Source organism: Palaemon carinicauda, chromosome 41 (genome assembly GCF_036898095.1).
Source record: "Palaemon carinicauda isolate YSFRI2023 chromosome 41, ASM3689809v2, whole genome shotgun sequence".
Lineage (NCBI taxonomy): Eukaryota > Metazoa > Arthropoda > Malacostraca > Decapoda > Palaemonidae > Palaemon > Palaemon carinicauda.
This window is the reverse complement of record NC_090765.1, coordinates 14,365,066-14,385,096: the sequence shown is the minus strand read 5'-3', so window position 1 is coordinate 14,385,096 and position 20,031 is coordinate 14,365,066. Positions and strand designations below refer to the sequence as shown.

The 20,031-nt window shown below is 43.9% G+C and overlaps 1 protein-coding gene across 5 annotated transcripts in view; it reads right to left on the bottom strand.

The window, feature by feature from the left end:
* Bruce (BIR repeat containing ubiquitin-conjugating enzyme) overlaps positions 1 to 16,228 on the bottom strand; it is a 241,074-nt gene extending 224,846 nt beyond the window's left edge. For all 5 annotated transcript variants that reach the window (XM_068364131.1, XM_068364132.1, XM_068364135.1 and 2 more), the window contains exon 1: positions 15,999 to 16,228. In XM_068364131.1, the coding sequence (XP_068220232.1) occupies positions 15,999 to 16,179 (181 nt within the window). In that variant the 5' untranslated portion in view covers positions 16,180 to 16,228. The remainder of the gene's footprint in view (positions 1 to 15,998) is intronic.
* Positions 16,229 to 20,031: the final 3,803 nt, after the last annotated feature.

Genomic DNA, 20,031 nt, shown 5'->3' with positions numbered 1-20,031 from the left:
TGGCTCTAAAGGTGGGGCTGACTAAGTAAGTTGGGCCAAATGGACAACTCCTTCAAACACCAATCAGAAAAATCCTTGTGTCAAGAAGAATCTCGCCGACAGTTCAAGTGCAATCGTCAGTGACAACTCATGAGCCTGCATGGCCAAATCGCAGAGGTGCTGTGAATCAGTACCTCCTTGCTTGTTGATGTATGCTACTACAGTTGTGTTGTTGCTCATCAATGCTACAGAGTAGAATATCAGGTCTAGCTGGAATGACTACAGGGCCATAAGTGCTGGTTTCAGTTTTTTTTAAGCTAAGCTACAACCCTAGTTTTGTCGTAGCCAACTCCTCCATCTGGATTGTAGGCATCCCTCCAGCAGTGGTACTGTGGGGGCGGGGGGTAGTTGCACTCTGTTCAAAAAGGGCGCCTGATGTTGCGGTCCCTATCTGGGGGTAGATTATACCAGGTGGGAGCTGTCTTTCATAGTCGTCTGATGTGCTTGTCTCACTATAGGAGACGGTTTATATTGGCTAAAAGTGGATGAGACCTGTGGCTGTGTAGGGGGGAGCCTTGTCTCACCGTCATCCAATTTTCAGCTATTGCATCCACATCTGCCATTAGAAACCTGGTGGGGCCCTTAACGGAGGCATTCCTTAGCTATATTACCTCCTTGCAAGTGATTTACCTCTTGAATTTGAGGCAGCAGCATCGTGCCTCTTCAAGACTCACTTAGTCCACTGACTTTGCAGGTTGATTAGTGAGGAATTCTACAGCCCTAGCCCTGGTGAGAACATTCTTTAAAAGCCTTATGCTTATTAGGATCCGTGAGATCTTCCATGTTGGCATGGAAACCAACAGAGTTTGACTAGTTGTTCACTCAGAAAGCTGTCTGGAGGTTTGCCATACCCGTGCTCACCACATTCAGAGCATCAGAAGCTGCAAAGAAGACAGGATGGGAGGCCGGAATACCATGTACTCGAGCAGACATCACAGGGTCGGGTGGCATGGGATAGGGGAAGACTCCTCAAGTTTTATAATACTTCCTTTGGTATGTAAACGCTGGATAAATGATCTTAGCGGATCTCCTAGCCCCCAGTAAGTATTTTCTCAACAACACCTTGGCATCGACTTTATCTAGAGCTTATGAGGCCAAAATTAACCAAAAAAAATTCTAACCACAGCCTGTCGGCCAAGGGACCCTACAAACCCTACCAACAGCTGCCTTCCTCCCCTTTGGGATGGGGGATGCAAGGAGCCTGTTTGACTGTTTACTGTTCTCCTTTCTGATGCAGGAGAGCACCTACAGAAAGGTGGTCTCTAATTTGCTCTTCTCTGTATCAGGGGCCTTCAGATATGCTGGCTGATAGAGAGCAGCGTCAGAGGTGGTGGAATCATTATCAAATTCATCTGTCTTTTCACTCTCTAACACCATTCCCGGCCGGTGTCGAGGGGGTCATAAGAGGAGATAAGAATTTCCCTCTTCTTTCCATTATGGGGAGCAAGATCTGGAGGGACCTAGTACCATGCCCTTCCGAGGTGAAACGGACACCTCCAACAGCTGGACTTCTTGAAAAGTCCTAGAGTTAATAGTAAGACAGACAGCCTGTCTTATAAAGTCTTTACTACCTCTAGAGAGTTATGGAGTCCTTTGACTGGCCAGACAGTACTACATTTCATCCCCCTCTCTGGTTATGGTTCACTTTCCCTTTGCCTACACATACAAAGAATAGTCTGGCCTATTCTTTACAGATTCTCCTCTCTCCTCATACACCTGACAACACTGAGATTACCAAACATTTGTTCTTCACACAAGGGCTTAATTACTGTACTGTTATTGTTCAGTATCTTCTACTTTTTGGTAAGGGTAGAAGAGACTCTTAAGCTATGGTAAGCAACTCTTCTGGTAGATGGACACTCCATATCAAACCATTGTTCTCTAGTATTGGGTAGAGCCAGGGCCTCTGTACCATGGTCTTCCACTGTCTTGGGTTAGAGTTCTCTTGCTTGAGGGTACACTACTCTGTTTAGTTTCTCTTCCTTTTATTTTTGTTAAAGTTTTTAGAGTTTATATAGGATATATCTATTTTGATGCTGTTACTGTTCCTAAAATATTTAATTTTTCCTTGTTTTCTTTCCTCCCAAGGTCTGCTGGCAACCCTGGGCTCATAGCATCCTGCTTTTCCAACTAGGGTTGTAACTTAGCAAGTAATAATAATAATACATTGAGCATCCACTGGAAGTTCAGGAGGAGGCTGGTGGGAGCCCTCCTTTCCTTGAAACCTTCAATTCGGTTTTAGGGCGAGTCTGCATTAGCCCAGAAGAGTGCTGTCAGGGAAGTTCATCCTCTTGCCTCTAAACATTAGGAGACCTGGAGCCCCTATGGGCCCTAGGGACAATTCTCAAGTCTCATAATTGAAGATTAATACTCTGAGGCACTCGTGTCCTCATGCCCTTGAAAGCTCGAGGGCTCTAGGTGGCGATCCAGCCCCTAGGAGAAGTCTTGAATTCTCTTGGACCCCTACTAAAAATGAGTTTCCTTCTGCATCTGTGGAAACTTTTAGCTTATAGTTCAAGGATAATTGCACCAGATATCTGTGACAGGTAGCTCAGCTGTTGTCTACCTATCTTAATGTAAGGGGTAGCAGTAGCAAAGTGCGCTATTGAATAAGGTGCATCCTCTCTCCTCAGGTCTAGCAGGTATGTGCTGAACCAACTGGGATGCCTGCACTGGTAGAGTGCTGCACTTGGGAGCAAGAGCACTCGTGTGGTCTAGAGCAAATCAATGGTTCTCATAGCGATCATACTCGCTATAGGTATCAGGAGACAGAGAGCATTTGTAGACGCGCTTCTAATAGTGTTGATGTGAGAGCTCAGAAGAGTTGGGGTGCGCTGGTGCTTCTGAGCAGTCTGTAGGGTTGGTGGGTACCCTAAAAGTCAGAACAAGTATTTGCGATGTGTTCTCCATCAGGCTCTAAATAACCGAAGGGCTCAAAAGGTGCTAGTGAGCTGAGAGAAGCATTGCTCATCAACACGTATCTCCCATAGGAAGAGCATACAGGAAGAGCACTCCTAAGAATGTCTTCAGCAGGGCCCTCAACTGGAAGAGTACCTATAAAGGTAGTGGGCTCTCTGAGGACCTGAAACCAAAAAGGAGGACTATCTTCTCGGCTCTGCTGGGAGACAAGCCAATGGTGTCCCCAACAGAAGACACCACAGGAAAACGTATCCATGTTCCTGTGCGTGACGTCTTTACAGGTAATGGGCAGGGAAGGTCGTTAGACGCTTCCACACACCAGCTTGCAACACCTGCGCCATAGAGTAGTTGCATTTAAATGCCAGGGACGTGCTTATGCTCCTGACGTCATGAGGTTGACAAGGAGGAGGAAAGTCAGGATTCAATGCATGGTCAATGACCCTGCAAATCTAGCCTGAGATGGTACTCTTAGTGACCCTCCCTGTGCTAACAAAGAATGCTGACACACGGGGACGAGCTGCTGGTGAGCGTGTAAGGTAATACAGTATCTTAAACTCCTAACTGGATAAAACAAAAGTTGATCTGGATCATCAGTTACAGAACGAAGACTCGCAATCCAAAAAGGCCCATATCTAGGATCCACTACTCCTGGATTTGAGTCTTGGCAACAAACTCAGGGATAAAGCCGGGTGTCACTTCCCCCATCCCCCTGAATGGGCAACGTCGTAGAATAGACCATGAAGTTCATTAACACTCTTTACAGAAGCTAGAGAGAGTAGGGAAACCGTCTTCCAAGTGAGGTGGCAATCTGTTGCCTGGTATAATGGATCATAGGGAGCATCCTTCAGTGATCGAGGGATGTGAACCACGTTCTAGGGAGGAGGTCTAATTTCCGACTAGGGACAAGTGATCTCATAGCTTCATATGAGAAGAGTTAACTCCAGCGAAGAGGAAAGATAGACTCTTTTCAGTCTTACGGCCATTCTTAAGGTTGAGCGGTAGCCTTTCACTGGCGGGACCGAGAGTTTTCCCTCTCAAAGGCATACAAGGAACTGCGCTATTACTGGAAGAGTGGCATCGAGGGAAGAGATACCCCTTCCATGACACTTTGCCAGGTAGACTGTTGCAGAGTATCTTCGAAGGTATACAGACATCCTTCTCACAACTTATTGCAAAAAGCCTCTCTGAAAAGGAGTGAAGACAAAGAGAAGCTACTGCCTTGTGAAAGATGTTCCCGTGCGGTTGTCAGAGTAGATCTTGTCATGGAGGGAGTTCTTTAAGGAGCACTATCAGGAGCAGCAGAAGGTCCGGGACACCATTCTGCATTATGCCATAACCGAGCTATGACCGTCATAGATAGGTTATTGGATGTTCTGGTTTTGTCAAGTACCCTTCTCATCAGACAGGACAGGGGGAAAGGGACGTCCTGAACAGGTCCACACTAGGGGAACCCCCCTCCCCCCCTTTGTTGGCTATCAGATAATTCAAAGACCATTAGGAGCCCACTAACCGAGTCACTGCTCAGATTTTCTTTGAGAAAATTCCTCTTACCTGGAATGAAGCGAGCTGATTGAGACAAATATTCTTCTGTTGATCTTAGCATCTCTACTGCTAAATGGCACAGGGGCTGCAAAAAGGTACCGCCTAGTTTGTTTATACACACCCCTACCTGTACTGTGGTGGTCAATCATCGGCACCACAGAGTGACCTGCCAGGAACTGTTGAAGATCTAGAAAGGCTGCTCTCATCTCTAAGAGATTTCTGTGCTGGTACCTTTCAGACTTGACCATAGGCGGGGACCATGTGGTGCAGCATATAGGCCCCTCACCCTTCTTTTGATGCATCTGTATAGAGCATCAATTCTAGGGGAGGGAGGAGAAGGTCTATCCCTCTGCGGAAGTTCTCTTCTGTTACCCATCACTGAAGACCTGTGCTCTGCTCATATCCCATTAGAACTACAGTATCAGGGAAGCCAGAATGCTGGCCCCACCTGGATTTCAGTTGCCATTGAGAGATTGAACCCTGAGGCTACCATTGGGATCTTGACAGACCAGGGAGGCTATGCGACCTAGGAGAGACAACCACTAAGGGGCTGGAAGCTCTTCACATCTGAGGAAGGGGCTTCCTACCTCCCTAAGTTTATGTACACGTCAGATGGAAAAACTTCCCTAAGTTTAGTGTATTATCATACACAGGTATACCAGTCTGAAAGGGAAGGAGTGATGACTTCTCGAGATTTATCACAAGATGTTGAGTGACTAGCACAAGCACAAGCAGATGAGTGACAACCCCAAAGAGACCAACGATCACAAACAGGAAAACAACGAGAAGATCACCAATCTCGCAAACTGGAGCACTGCCTGACGGAGGACGAACGTAAAGGACTATGATCTCTGGAAGACGAAGAGGTCCGTCAATGATGGGATGACTCATCGAAAGCAGGAGGTTGTCGAAAAGGGGGCAAATGGGTGCGAGGGTCACAAACAACACTGAATGAAACAGAGGAAGGCGAGAGATGGGCTTCGTACACGGCCAGTGCGTCGACAGAAGAGACGGCAACAACAAGATCCCTCTGGGCACCCCACTGAAAGAGCTAAAGGAGGACTTTATTGGAAGGAGGTCCAGCCATACGCAACGACAGTCAATCCTAAATCACATCAAAGTGAAAATGGCTTGCCCGAGGGAGGGGGCAAAGGTTTTTCTCTAGGGGAAGCAACAACGTCCTTGGTATTACGAAACCAAAAGTGTCTCTCTTAGCCTTCTTTTGCCAATGCCTAAAGCTCTCTCATTGGGAGGCAAACCACTCCCTACACTCGTCGCAGGTGGGACCCTGCTTTCAATGATGCCCCCTCAGATAGGATACAAGGAGGGGAGTTCGGTCTCGACTGAGGTCGTGAAGTGCGACCTTCAGGTCCTAGATACACGCGCATAGGGTGCATCAAAGAAAACAATCACAATGGAAAGAAAAAGCAGTTTGAAAGCAATGGTCTGTATGGCTAAGTCTTAGTGGGACCAGAGAGCGGACATGTCCATTCTCTCCAGAGCCAAAAGAAATGCGGTGAAAAATCACTGATGTGCGAGTGAGTGGGGGTACCCCGGTTACCCCAGATACCCCCTTCACTCTCCCACTAATTAGTGGCTAGGTGGTTGCCACCTCGCATTAAAGTCTTAATGGCTAGTCTTCAGGCTTCGCTGAAAGATAATCCCTATTAAACAGTGCAAGCTTTGTTTAGTGATGGAACAAATATATCGCCAAAATAATGACCTACGGGGCTTGTTAGCACAGCACAACATGTACTGTTTGCCAGGACATGGGAGCAGTGAGGTAGTGTTAATCTTGCGAGCATAGCAGGCCACAAAAAAGCAAAAAACCATTAGAAGTTCAAAATTATATCCCCGACATAATGACACACACACTCTCACTCTCTCTCATGCCATGTAATATCTCAATTGAGCACAGAAGATGGTAATGTATGTCACAAATCGCAGTTTCTTTCAGGATTTACCTTTTTTCGTATTTCACTTGTTTGGGAGATTTAGCAAATAATATGCGAGACTAATAACATATTAAAAAAAATGCAATGCAGAGGCCACAAAACATGAGCCACAATAAGGCGAGGGAATACTGTGATGCTAATCTTTTTAGCATAGGGAAGCACGTGGAGCAAAACCATTAGAAGGACGTGAAGTTAACCAAAGGTAATTATGATGTAGTACTTTAATTTTAAACCACTCCCATGAACCATATATTTCTCAAACTGTTCATCTTTATTTTGCATTTCTGATCCTTATATTACTGCAAATCATTTGTTTTTGTCATTTCCCCACCCAAAAAATTACAAATTTGGAAGTAATTAGTATTTTCCCTAATGATACAAACCTGTAGCTATTCATAGGGGATATTACTCATTAACACTAAACAGTGGACTTTTAGCAAAGGATAACCACTCACCCGATAGTTAGCAGGGGGTAGGGGGTAGTATCTACCCTATTCACTCACACACCTAGGCTAGGCTATGAACCAGCTTTGCTTGGAGGTAGGATTTCGAGGGGGACTGGTGCTGTAGGGGCAATTTCTATAAATAGCTACAGGTTTGCATCATTAGGAAAAATCACAAATTTTAAGTAATTTGTATTTTTCCTAACAATACTTACCGAGAAACACTTTCTTAGGAGGTTACTGGTAACTCCTCTCCGACGACCAGAGTTTTACGTAGTTTACCCTACTTCCATGTTCTATACTGTCCTGATTAACGGGAGAGAACGTGACCTGGGGGCAATACCCGATGAAGATCGCGTGGCTTGAGAAGGACTCGGAAAAATACAAATTAAAGAGGAGGGGATCCGTCACGGGACAACCTCTCCGAGGAAAAGAAGAAGGGAGTTATTTCTTTGATAAGAACATCATTGATGTCCACAGCATCCCTTTTCCAGCCATGACCAAGAAGCATTTTCTTGGTGATGCTAGGTACAAAATGTCCACATCTGTGCTAGAGCAGCTGGAGAAGATGATCCAGCACCAATCTCGGTGGTGTTGCTAGGCAGTCACCCGTCCATGTATTGACCAGACCCAACATTGCTTGTCTTCACTGATCAAACAAGAAGCGGTGTTTCCAACATGGTATGGCCGCTCAAGATAAGGGTTAGTCGAATATGCTTCTCCTCAAGAGAAACCCGCTGAATTCAATCCCCTGGAACAGTGGGAAGAAAAACCCCCACGGGGTTATGACTCTTGATGCAGGTAAGAAGGGCCGAGAAGAGGATCCATGGAATTGACCCAAGAACTGTGAAAGAGATCCAACAAGTTCTCGGACTTGAGGAGAGAGGGGAAGCAAATAACTCCAATGGATTATATTCGCTAGATTTGTTAAGAGTCATCAGAGAGGAGGCAGAGGTGAGTGGTCGGAAGACTTCTATTGCAGCAACCACTGTGTAGAACTGTGTTCTACCTGCCTGGGGGCGGCGTACAGGAGAGGACGCATGCGCAACTAAGGAACCTCATTCATTTAATGAAAATTTCCACTTGTAAGGTAACCATGTACCAAAAGGATGAGACAGGGAGCAGAAAAGGTAACCTAATCCCTTCAGACACATAGCCTGTCAGCCTACTAGTAATAGTACAGTATAAGTGGTAATAGCTGTAATTGTGGTCCTATTAAACGTTCGTAAGGGATGAAAATTTGAGGGTGCTGACGAGAACTGGCTAGCCGATGGATGCATCAGGAAACTGATAGCATAATACTTGTGTGAAAAAACAAGTCCTCAGTGGCGAGAAAGGTATTAAGCACTGAGGTTGACACTTTAGCTTTACCCCTCTTATCGCAGGGGAGAGCTGGATTAGGTTCCAGGAGGGGAGAGTGCTAAACTCCCTCAACTTAATGTCGTGGTAAGCACTACAAGGGTAGTTCCATTTGCAGAAAAACAAAGGTTCTCTGGTCTACCGTTGAAGTTCTCTTGTCATAAAGAAGAGAAGAATCACTTAAATACTCTTAAGCAATCGACAAAGCCAAAGCAGTAAAGCACTTTGCAAAAGACACAAAGAGCAGGAGGGTCTCACTAGGAAGAGCAGAGCACATGCTTGAAGTAAGGATCACAGCCGGAAGAGATCTTCAATCCTTATCAGAGAAGATCTCCGAAAAAAGGGGTAGGAGAAACCCACCCCAAGAGGTAAGACTTCTGTGATTCTTCGATGGCTGTCGGTGAATCTTCCAGCTAGCGGGAAACAGTCGGATGTTGCTGGAACCCAGGAACCTGGAGGAGAGCTTAAGAGTGGTCGCACGTTAACGGGCGATGGCAATTTGTCAGGTGACGAGGTGATGCCGACCGCCGAGGAGCTGGCAAATAATGGGCAGCTGATGAACGTCGAGCAACTGGTGAAACCCCGAGCAGCTGGCAAACGACAAGTAGCTGGCTGCCAACAGCATCGGGTGTTCCCTGGCAGTCACCCATCTCAGTACTGATAGGATAATGAAGAGAGACTGAGGAATGACGAGCAGCTGACGAACCACGAACAGCTGGTGTGTGACGAGTGACTGGCGAACGCCACAAGGCTCGTGAACAGAAGGTCAAAGGAGATACCAAATAATGAGGCTAGTGTTAAGACGCACAGACTGTAGGAGAGACTGTCGATGATGATCTCATGATGGCGAAAAAATAAGAAGAGTCACTTGGTGACTAGTGACGCCCTCTAGAAGGACAATCTCGACTAAAGGCGAGGCGAGGGGTGAAAGTCACGGTGACGAGTGACGGACAAGCGAAGCCCTCCTGGCCCCGCAGCTGGAGTAAGACAATCACCTGAAGGCGAGTAGCAAGAAACTGACGGTTGCGGGATAAATGCTACCAATATCGCGAGATATGAAGGTCACAAAGCAATGAGTGATGATCGTCCGAAGACAATACGAACAGCTGGCGAGGGACGACGAGCCGACTAGTGACGAGAGCACGAAGGAGCAGCGTGACAGCCCTTGACGAGGTTGAAGAGACGCCTCCTTACCGCAGAAGGTGGAGAACGTCCAGGGTAGCGAGGTGTAATGAACTCTGACGACACTTGACCACCTGTTCCAACAACTTTGTAGACATCTCCCCACTGCTGGACAAGCAGGGGGAATGCCTTTCTTAGCTCTTGCAGCCTCAGCCACTCCCTCTAGAAATTTTCCTCTCCAGGAGGACTTAGTGCCTTTCCCGTCTGGTCAGCAAGGTCTTTTTAGACAGCAGTGTTTGCTGCTGTCTTGTTCGTCATGATCTTTACTGGACGGGACTGCTGAGGAGCTAGTAATTTATAAGACTTGGATGTCAAAGCCCTAAAGAGGAGGGAGTCCTGGTGAGACTTCCTTCACCTCTCAGCACCATGTTCCACATCTTTTTGCTCAAACAGTGTGTGTCCCTCTAAAGAGGAATTTCTGAGCATAGCGATCTCAGCATTCGGGAGTTGCTGATGGAATCTCTCTGGACACCGTATCTCGGCATTTCAGAATGGTGTTCGCCCATAGGTTCGAGACTTGATTGGCGAGAAACTTGATGGTGTAAGTGCCTTAGAAAAGGAAAGTTTCCATCACTTACCTGGTGCATTCTTTGGAGACATCCTCAGTTCGAACCAGGATTCCCAGGGGCCCCCACCACAGATCAAGCCATGAAGTAGCCTGCATGGCATACTTTGTGACATTCTACTGGTTGAGGATCTCTGATGCCTAGAACAAGACCTGACGGCTGGAGAGCCACTCTAGAGAGACACCTTTGGTGAACTCTTCCAGAGAGTGATGGAAAGGAAGAGCTGGACGAGGCTCGTCGAAGATCTCAAAATATCTCCTCTGCTGGACGCGACGAGATGGGAGAAGCTTGGCGGTAGAGCCGGATGGTTGGGAGGAAGAGAACTCTGAGAGCTGTTGGGCAATCTTAGCCCAGGCCGGGCACCCTTTAGCCCTTGAGACCAGGGCAAGACTGCACTGGTCTTAGATGGCTTATGAGTGCCAAAGACACAGTCTAAGACTGTTTCTCTGCCCTCTCTTTCGGGTATCTCCAGGTCAGTGAACCCGTTGAGTACCCTAAGTTGAGTCACAACTTGCCAGAATGCATGTTCTGACTCTTTCTGCTCCCCCTCTGGAGTGGGACTAGCAGCAAAGTCTCCTTCCTCCACCCCAAAGGTGGGTTGCGGGCATCCCTAGAGTGACAAGTGGTTCCTGTAGACCTGGAAGTCCATGAAGAGGACTTTGGGAGAGTCTTTGCATCCTTTGATTCCTTCCGAGGAAAGAGGTAGGACTTGATGCATCAAAGGCCGGATGGGATTGTCCCTCCTGACTTCCATCAGTGGTGGAGAACGCACGAGGAGAAACTTCCTCCAAAGGTGGAAGGGAGGAAGTTCGAGCCTCTTGTAACTCCCTCAGCAGAGGTGAGGTAGGAGTGTGTCTAGCAGGAGAGACAGGAAGTACAGGACTTGAAGGCCTAACAGGAGTTAGTTTCACCCTAGAGGATGTGATTGCATCTGAGACTCCTCGGTTCCTCTTTAGGGTAGAAGCCATGGTTCCTTGTAGTAGGTCAGCTGGTGCCTCTGGATGGGAGGTCAATGACGAGCGAAATGACATGGCAGGCCTGAAGGCTTGCACTACTGCTCTGACCATGGCTGCTTGTTGACTGATGCACCGTCAGTGATGGAGAACGCACGAAGAGAAACTTCCTCCAAATAGATGAGGTAGGAGAGTGTCTAGCAGGAGAGACAGGAAGGCCTAACAGGAGTTAGTTTCACCCTAGAAGATGTGATTGCATCTGAGACTCCTCTGTTCCTCTTCAGGGGAGAAGAAGCCATGGTTCCTCGCAGTAGGTCAGCTGGCGCCAATGGATGAGAGGTCAATGACGATCAAGATGACATGGCAGGCCTGAAGGCTTGCACTACTGCTATGACCATGGCTGCTTGTTGACTGATGCACTGTCAGAAGGATCCCCTCAAGGGAAAGGGACCAAAGGTTTCCTGTGAGGAGTCTCTACCGCTGTTTACAGAGGTGGGTCCGCCTTTGAAGATCGAATCTTCGGGATCCTGAGACCTCCTGTGGAAACTTCTTTCCCTTTTCCCGGTGGTCGCGCTATACTGTAATGCGTTAGCGGTGAAGGGAATGAGGCGATGGCGACTTGTCCCAATCTCTATGAAGTTCCTTATGGTGTTCTGAAGCCTGGAAAACCTGTTCTGAGGTTTGGCGTAAGTGCGCAGGCACGCTAGGGAGAGCTTGCACACAGGAGAGTGATGACACACAGTACGGCGCTGCGCAGGTAAATGTGAGTGCACAGGTGAGCGCCGAGACACAGAACATCGCTGCACATAAGAGCGCAGCTGCGCAGGCAAACGCCGGTCCTTAGAACTGTGAGAATCTGCTGGAGAGTGCTGACGACCAGGAGAGTGCTGGAGCATTGGAAGGCTAGTGCTGATGCAACGAATGGAGCTGAAGCGCTGGAGAGCGATGACGCTCTGGGAAGGGTTGAAGTGATGCTGGTGAGAGCAGTTGCACTGAAAGGTGCTGGCACGCTGGAGAGCATTGGGGGTGTGGCTAAACGCTTAGGAGGTGCAGCACAAGCAGTCAGATCATGAACAGGAGTCAGGAATGGTGAAGGCAGGTCGACATGAAGGAAGGACTGGAAAAGGGATGTGCCCTTTGGAAGGGCGAGCATCCTCCAACTGGGATCACGAACAATCCACAGAAAGGTCCAGGAACAGGCGAAGGTCGAGGGCTGGAAGACGGCTGAAGCGGAAGCTCCTCTGCGGGACGCGGCTGCGAGGATGAGGCACCTTTTCACCGATGGTGAAGGGCCACCTCTAAGGCGAAGCCGAGGGCGAGCTCTGCATCGAAGACGCCCTCTAGAAACCGGAGGGGTCAGCAAGTTGACCTTTAGAAGCAGCAGTCCTCTGCAGAGGAGTCTCTATGAGTGAACTTTCCAGAGGAGGAGAAACACTCGCAGGAGAGATAGAAGAAAGACTAAGTTCCTCCCTCGAAGGATGAACAAGAACGAGAGTAACAGAGTCGGCAGCAACAGCTGGAGAGTCTGAAGATGCAGAGGTGTCAGCAGCGGCCACAGAAGACGCCTCAGATACTACAACGTTGACGCACGACAGAGAATCTACCTCCGAAGTCAAAGACAGGCTGTGCTCTAGCACCACAAACGATGAAGCGCAGCATGGAGTCCTTGGAGGGCAGACCTGAAAGCCCCAAGGACAACCACCCCTGTAAAAAGGAGACAGAGACAAGGCCTCACCCGGGGGAAGAGGTATGGCCGCTTTGCTAGGGGAAACAACACCATCTCTCGAGGACAGGTTGGCTGTAAATTAAAGGGTGTACGCTACTACTCAATGGTCTCTAGGAAGAGACCGAACGAGCAGGAGCTTCGGAGGAAGGTTGAAAAGTGGAGAAAAGGGTCTTGGTTTTTTCCCCTTCCAAAGAAACCTTCGAAGGAGAAATATCCCGCTTTGACTTCTTCTTCCGGCGTCGCCCAAACCTTTCCCACTGGGAGGCAGACCACTCCCGACACTCACTACACCTGTTGTTACCGTCACACCGTTCACCTCTGCAAGCGGAACAAAGGGTTTGTCGATCAGTGTCCACGGCTGACGTGAAGGTTCCGCAGGGTCGACTTTCAAGTCCAGGGCAAGTACACATGGTCGCATATGTCAACACACACACATTAATAAATCAGAATGTAGAAACAATAGCAATTAATGGCAGTCCAAAAATAGGCGAAGGATGAAGAACAGCAACGACCATACACAATCCGAGCCAAAAGCAAAGTGAGCAAAATCACCAGTAAGTGAGTGGGAGCGGTAGCAAGCTATCCCCCCTACCGCAGCTAACTAGCGTAATGGGTAGTTAACCCTCGCTAAAATTTCAATGATTCGTCCTATCAGCTTCGCTTAAAGTAATAAACCCTAATAAATAGCGTAGGTTTGTATTCCAGTTACGGAATAACTAACCTTTCCTTCTCTATACATTATCCCTTGCATACATAATAAATCCACGAAACTTTAAACAAAATATTTGCATCCTATTACACCAAAATATTTATTTCCCTCTTTTGTTTACATTTTACAACCCACACGTACCTGCTTCTATCTGTATGTTTGTAGACACCTTGTTGTGCAATAACTTTATACTTCCTATGCACTAAACCTTCTCCCACTTCCTTCCTACCTTAATCCTCTTTAGTTTGTTTGTGCATAACTCCTCCTACATTCTCCTACCATATGATGAGGTTTACTATATTTGGGCATGATTGTATGCTTAAGTGAGACATAGGCAGTTCTGTGACACCTGCCCCATTTTCTTAGGAGGAAGACAGTTCCTTCGTAATTCCATTATGTGTTGGTTGTGCATTATGGAGCCCAACATAACTAAGTGTAATGGCTGCCATTATGGCTAATGGATGCTATAGCCAAGTTTCATGGTGGGTATTATGGTACACCTAGTGCAGTGAACAATTCTTAAAAGCTCATTGAGCTACCCTTTAAAGTTTAAAGTCTTCCAAGTGCAATTCTGTGTTAGCTTTTAGGGAAGACCAACATATTTCCTACTGTAACTAAACTGTAGGGATTGCCAAGGCAAAAAAAAAATAGTGACAGCTGCAGTTATAGTGTTAGTTCATAAAAAGGAACGTTCCTAGGTGTGACCTTGGTAGGTTTGTGAATTGGTAAGGGGGGTCCCGGGGCCTTAGCCCCCACCTAGGTCTGTGACCTGGGAACTACTTGGTTACGTTGGGTAGGGTGGCTTAGGTTCTGTGGCCTTTTACGAATCTCAAAGGTGTTATACAAACATGTTTTTGCTCACCCAAAGTCCCAGGTTCCCACCTGTGTTCATCGGGAAGGGGGGATAACGGGAGAATAGCTTATTGGCAGTGGAAATAAAGGTCAAATTCTGGGGTGTATGTATTATCATGGCTAACTTAGAATACGGCAGTGTAAAGGGGTCCTCATTAGGTTACGGGAAAGTTTAGGTTAGTTGATGTCCATTTTTAATCCATGGGGGAGGAACTGGCCGTTAACATACAAAGGCTCCTCAAATTCGTTGAGAGCACAACAGTAGTTCCGTGTTGTTCTAAATTACCGGTCATTTCTATGTGCTATGGTGGTGAAGAATGGAAATAACAGCAAATACATAGTATCCAAAGAAACCTTTCCTCAGCTTCTTTGCCTAACCTAAGATACTGCCTCTTTACTCAAGGGGGTCAAATCCCACCTCATTTGGTATCATTGGACATTTTAGTATTTCTGAACAGCACACAAATAATTTTACACCATAATTTAAGACAAATAAAATTTCCCGAAGTATTTTAGCTTCACTCTAGGTAAGATAGACTGAATACTACTGCTAGTGTGTTATGGGATCCTTTGACAGGTCAGACAGTACTACATTGGAGCCTTCTCTCTGGTTACGGTTCATTTTCCCTTTGCCTACACATACATTGAATAGTTTGGCCTATTTACAGATTCTCCTCTGTCCTCATACACTTGACAACACTGACATTACCAATCACTTCTTCATCCAAGGGGTTAACTACTGCACCGTAATTGTCCAGTGGCTACTTTCCTCTTGGTAAGGGTAGAAGAGACTCTTTAGCTATGGTAAGCAGCTCTTCTAGGAGAAGGACACTCCAAAATCAAACCATTGTTTAGTCTTGGGTAGTACCATAGCCTCTATACCATGGTCTTCCACTGTCTTGGATTATTCTCTTGCTTGAGGGTACACTCAGGCACACTATTCTATCTAATTTCTCTTCATCTTGTTTTGTTAAAGTTTTTATAGTTTATATAGAAAATATTTATTTTAATGTTATTACTGTTCTTAAAACATTTTATTTTTCCTTGTTTCCTTTCCTCACCGAGATATTTTCCCTGTTGAGGCCCATGGGCTTATGGCATCCTGCTTTTCCAACTATGGTTGTAGCTTAGCCATTAATAATAATAATAAAATAATAATAGATTGAGAGATAGATAGATAGATAACCCCCAATACGTATCTGTATAGGAATGTGGAACTTTACCAAAATAGAGAGAGAGAGAGAGAGAGAGAGAGAGAGAGAGAGAGAGAGAGAGAGAGAGAGAGAGAGAGAGAGAGAGAGAGAGAGAGAGAGAGAGAGAGAGACCCTAATAAGTATCTGTATAGGAATGCTGATACCGATTAGCCTAACCTTGAATAGGTTAACCTTGTCACCTGCATTCTGCAATGTTTACATTCCTTAATATTAGAAGGAACCACCATTTCGCCGCTATTCTAACGTCAAAATACTACAAATAATGATACTAAGAGCAAAAAACACTCAAATTTAAGGGTAATCATTCGAGAAATGTGTGGGAAACTTTTTTGTTGATAAACATTGATGGTGGAAGCTGTTCTAAAAGGCTGCTGGAACCACTCCCAAAATTCCTTAATTGTCCTATAATTCGTCCTTGCGACCTTGACTGGACATCTTGGCATTTCGAGAACATTATGCACGAATTGAAATAACATCCCGACAGCTTTAAATGACAACACAACTCAATATTCATGTTAAAATAATGTAAATTCTCTTACCATGCAGTTGGACATCGGAGAGCTTCAGAGATGAATGGGGATCGTAGACTCGGATTTTACTGTCTTTAGTCGTAACCAGAAACACATTTAATGCTTGATGGAAGCACAATCCTTCTATACTGTCACCTAGTTCAATCAATCCATCCTCTTCTAATCCTAAACTATCGTTTTGCACAGACATTTTTCTTCATTACGCCTTTTAGCTGGTTCTGTCAAGAATAAGGAAAAGAACAGACTAATACTATAAGTGACTGAATCTGACAAATCTTCGCTGCAAGACTTTGTATGGCGTTACTTCTATTTTCATGAACAAATTCTTTCCTATGAAATTATGCATCAAAAATACATATTTTTTAAAAATTATTAGTATTAAAAACAAACTGGATGACTGTACAACTGACTGAATTGATATAACGATGGAATGTTGTATGGTAGTGTTGTATAACCCATACGATGCTCAGATGTTTAAGAACAGCTGATGCAATGTATATATTTTGATATAGATACAAAGACGATTCGAGTCCTTATTTTGCAGAACTCTTATATTTAGATTCTGTGGGTTGCAAAGACACCTTAAGACATACATTTCCTTAAATGCAATATCGCATTACTATTTGAAATATTAGCGATATATGTCTTTCATTGCTGAAATAAATAAGTACTTTCTATTTACAAGAGGCAAGGAGAGCATCAGCAAATTTAATTCTTATTGAGATTTTTCATGTATTAAGAAACAAGATTTGCTTAAATTCATGGTATGAGATGCAAATTTTCCTTTAAAGAGTTCATTACAGTCACTACTTTCTTATTATTTCTTAAATACCAATAGTCCAAGATAATGAAGGATTTCTCTCAGAGCTCATGTGACGCAGACCACTGATTCACGGCAAATGAAAACATTAAGGAATTGGAACCATGTGATGAAATTATATTTCATCATATGGATTAACAATCCACTCTCTAAATACAAATTCAAGGGAAAATAAGAGACAATTACTCGGTTACCACTGAAAAACATATTCCTGTCATTGCACGCTTGTGTCAGCATTCAGTTCATGCATGATGACAGACAGGAGTAATGTACGGGAACGTGACATTAAAATAGATACAAATGTACGAATACAGCACCGTTTGTTTATTTAGGTAAGTATTTGAGTGCATAACGTATACATGAATCCAGCTTTGATAAAAAAAAAAAAATAAGACAAAGAATACGTAGAACATAAAAATTATGGCATTTTTTTTCAAATGCAATAAATACTAAAATATTTTGGCTTTATAAGTTACGTACATTGACTGTGAACCTTAAAATATAAGCATATGTGTAGAGACTTGTCATCTTATCTCTGTTTTTTTCAGAAGACAAGGCTGAACAACGTTTGGTTTTTCAATATTTGATACCCGATAAGAAAATAATCGGTCGCGATCGTGTTTGGGCAAATTGATTTGCCTCAGCGTTCTTGTTCCAGTTACACCTAGATCATTTCGCTTTCCTAAGGGAAAAGGGTCATTATATATATATTATATATATATATATATATATATATATATATATATATATATATATATATATATATATATATATATATATATATATATATATACATATATATATATATATATATATATATATATATATATATACATATATATATATATATATATATATATATATATATATATATATATATATATATACACACATATATATATATATATATATATATATATATATATATATATATATATATAGCCTATATATATATATATATATATATATATATATATATATATATATATATATATATATATATATATATATATATATAGTACTGTAGGCTACATATGTTTGTTTATATGGATGCATAAAAGCTGTCCGAAATCCTTTTGTGTAACTGGGTTAAGAATTTTGAGGCAAATCAGAAGAAAGAGAAGATGATGGATTGACGAACTAAGAAAGTTTGGGGGCGTGGACTGGCATAGAAAGGCCATAAACAGACGCAAGTGAAAGGACATGGCTGAGGCCTTTGCTATACAGTGGACTAGTAACGGCTGATGATGATGATATATCATATATCATCATCTCCTCCTACGCCTATTAACGCAAAGGGCCTCGGTTAGATTTCGACAGTCGTCTCTATCTTGAACTTTTAAATCAATACTTCTCCATTCATCATCTCCTACTTCACGCTTCATGGTTCTCAGCCATGTATGCCTGGGTCTTCAAACTCTTCTAGTGCCTTGTGGAGCCCAGTTGTAAGTTTGGTGAACTAATCTCTCCCTGGGAGTGCAAAGAGCATGCCCAAACCATCTCCAGCTATCCCTCACCATGATCTCATTAACTTGTGGCACTCGAGTAATCTCTCTTATAGTTTCCTTTATAATTCTGTCCTACCATCTAACTCCTAATATTCTTTTGATGGCTTTGTTCTTAAATCTACAAAATATGTTGGATATTGTTTCATTGTCATACCACGATTTATAGGTAGTAGGCTGGCCAGGGCACCAGCCGCCCGTTGAGATACTACTGCTAGAGAGTTATGGGGTCCTATGATTGGCCAGACAGTACTACATTGGATCCTTCTCTCTGGTTACGGTTCTTTCCCTTTGCCTACACAGAAACCGAATAGGCTGGCCTATTCTTTACAGATTCACCTCTGTCCTCGAACACCTGACAACACTGAAATTACCAAACAATTCGTCTTCACCCAAGGGGTTAACTACTGCAATATAATTGTGCAGTGGCTACTTTCCTCTTGGTAAGGGTAGAATAGACTCTTAGCTATGGTAAGCAGCTCTTCTAGGAGAAGGACACTCCAAAATCAAACCATTGCTCTCTAGTCTCGGGTAGTGCCATAGCCTCTGTACCATGGTCTTCTACTGTCTTGGGTTAGAGTTCTCTTGCTTGAGGGTACACTCGGGCTCACTGTTCTATCTAGTTTCTCTTCCTCTTGTTTTGTTAAAGTTTTTATAGTTTATATAGGAAATATTTATTTTAATGTTGTTACTATTCTTAAAATATTTTATTTTTCCTTGTTTCCTTTCCTCACTGGGCTATTTTCCCTGTTGGAGCCCCTGGGCATATAGCATCCTGCTTTTCCAACCAGGGTTGTAGCTTAGCATTTAATGATAATAATAATAATAATAATAATAATAATATGTCCATACAGTAACAATGATCACACTAAACTAATGTATAACCTGAATTTTATATGTAATTTCAGGCGATTTGATTTCTAAATTGTCTGTTTTTTTTTTTCAATCTCTCATTAGACTCTTATTCTAAAGATCCTGTAATAAAGATCATAGTCCCTAAATTTTCAAATGATTCCACCTCATTAATCCTTTCTTCTTTCAATCATATTTCATCTTCCATTGCACATTTCGTTCTCATCACCTCATGTGATATTCATGCATTCTGGTAAGCAAGCTTAGCTAGTCCTGTGGTGTTCTTCTAATAAGAAAAACGTCATCAGCATACTCTAGGTCACCTAATTTCCTGTTACCAATCCAGTCCAATCTTTCTCCACCATCGCCAAATGTTCTATGTAGTACAAAATCCATGGGGACGATAAACAGCATAGGTGACAACACATTCCCCTTGAGTACTCCACTGTTCACTGGAAATTCATTTGATAGGATTCTACATATATTAAGTACTTGCTATGTTCATGAACAAACTTAATCAAATTTACATATTTAAGAGGAACTCCATAATAACGCAGGACTCTCCACAAAATTGGCCGGTGCACACCACCAGAGGCTTTTTCATAGTCCACAATTGCCATCAAAAGTAAATTTCTATATTCTACACATTGGTGTGCCACATGTCTTAAAATTTAATTTTGGCCGGTATAACTTCTACCTTTTCTAAATCCGTGCTTGCCCATCACTCAGTTTTTCATCAATCTTTCTCTCAAGTCTCTTTACAATTATCCCATGTGCACTATATATTTTCATGACAACTGACGTAAGTGTTATGCCTCTGTAATTATTACAATCAGTCAGATCTCGGTACTTTTTCCACAAACAT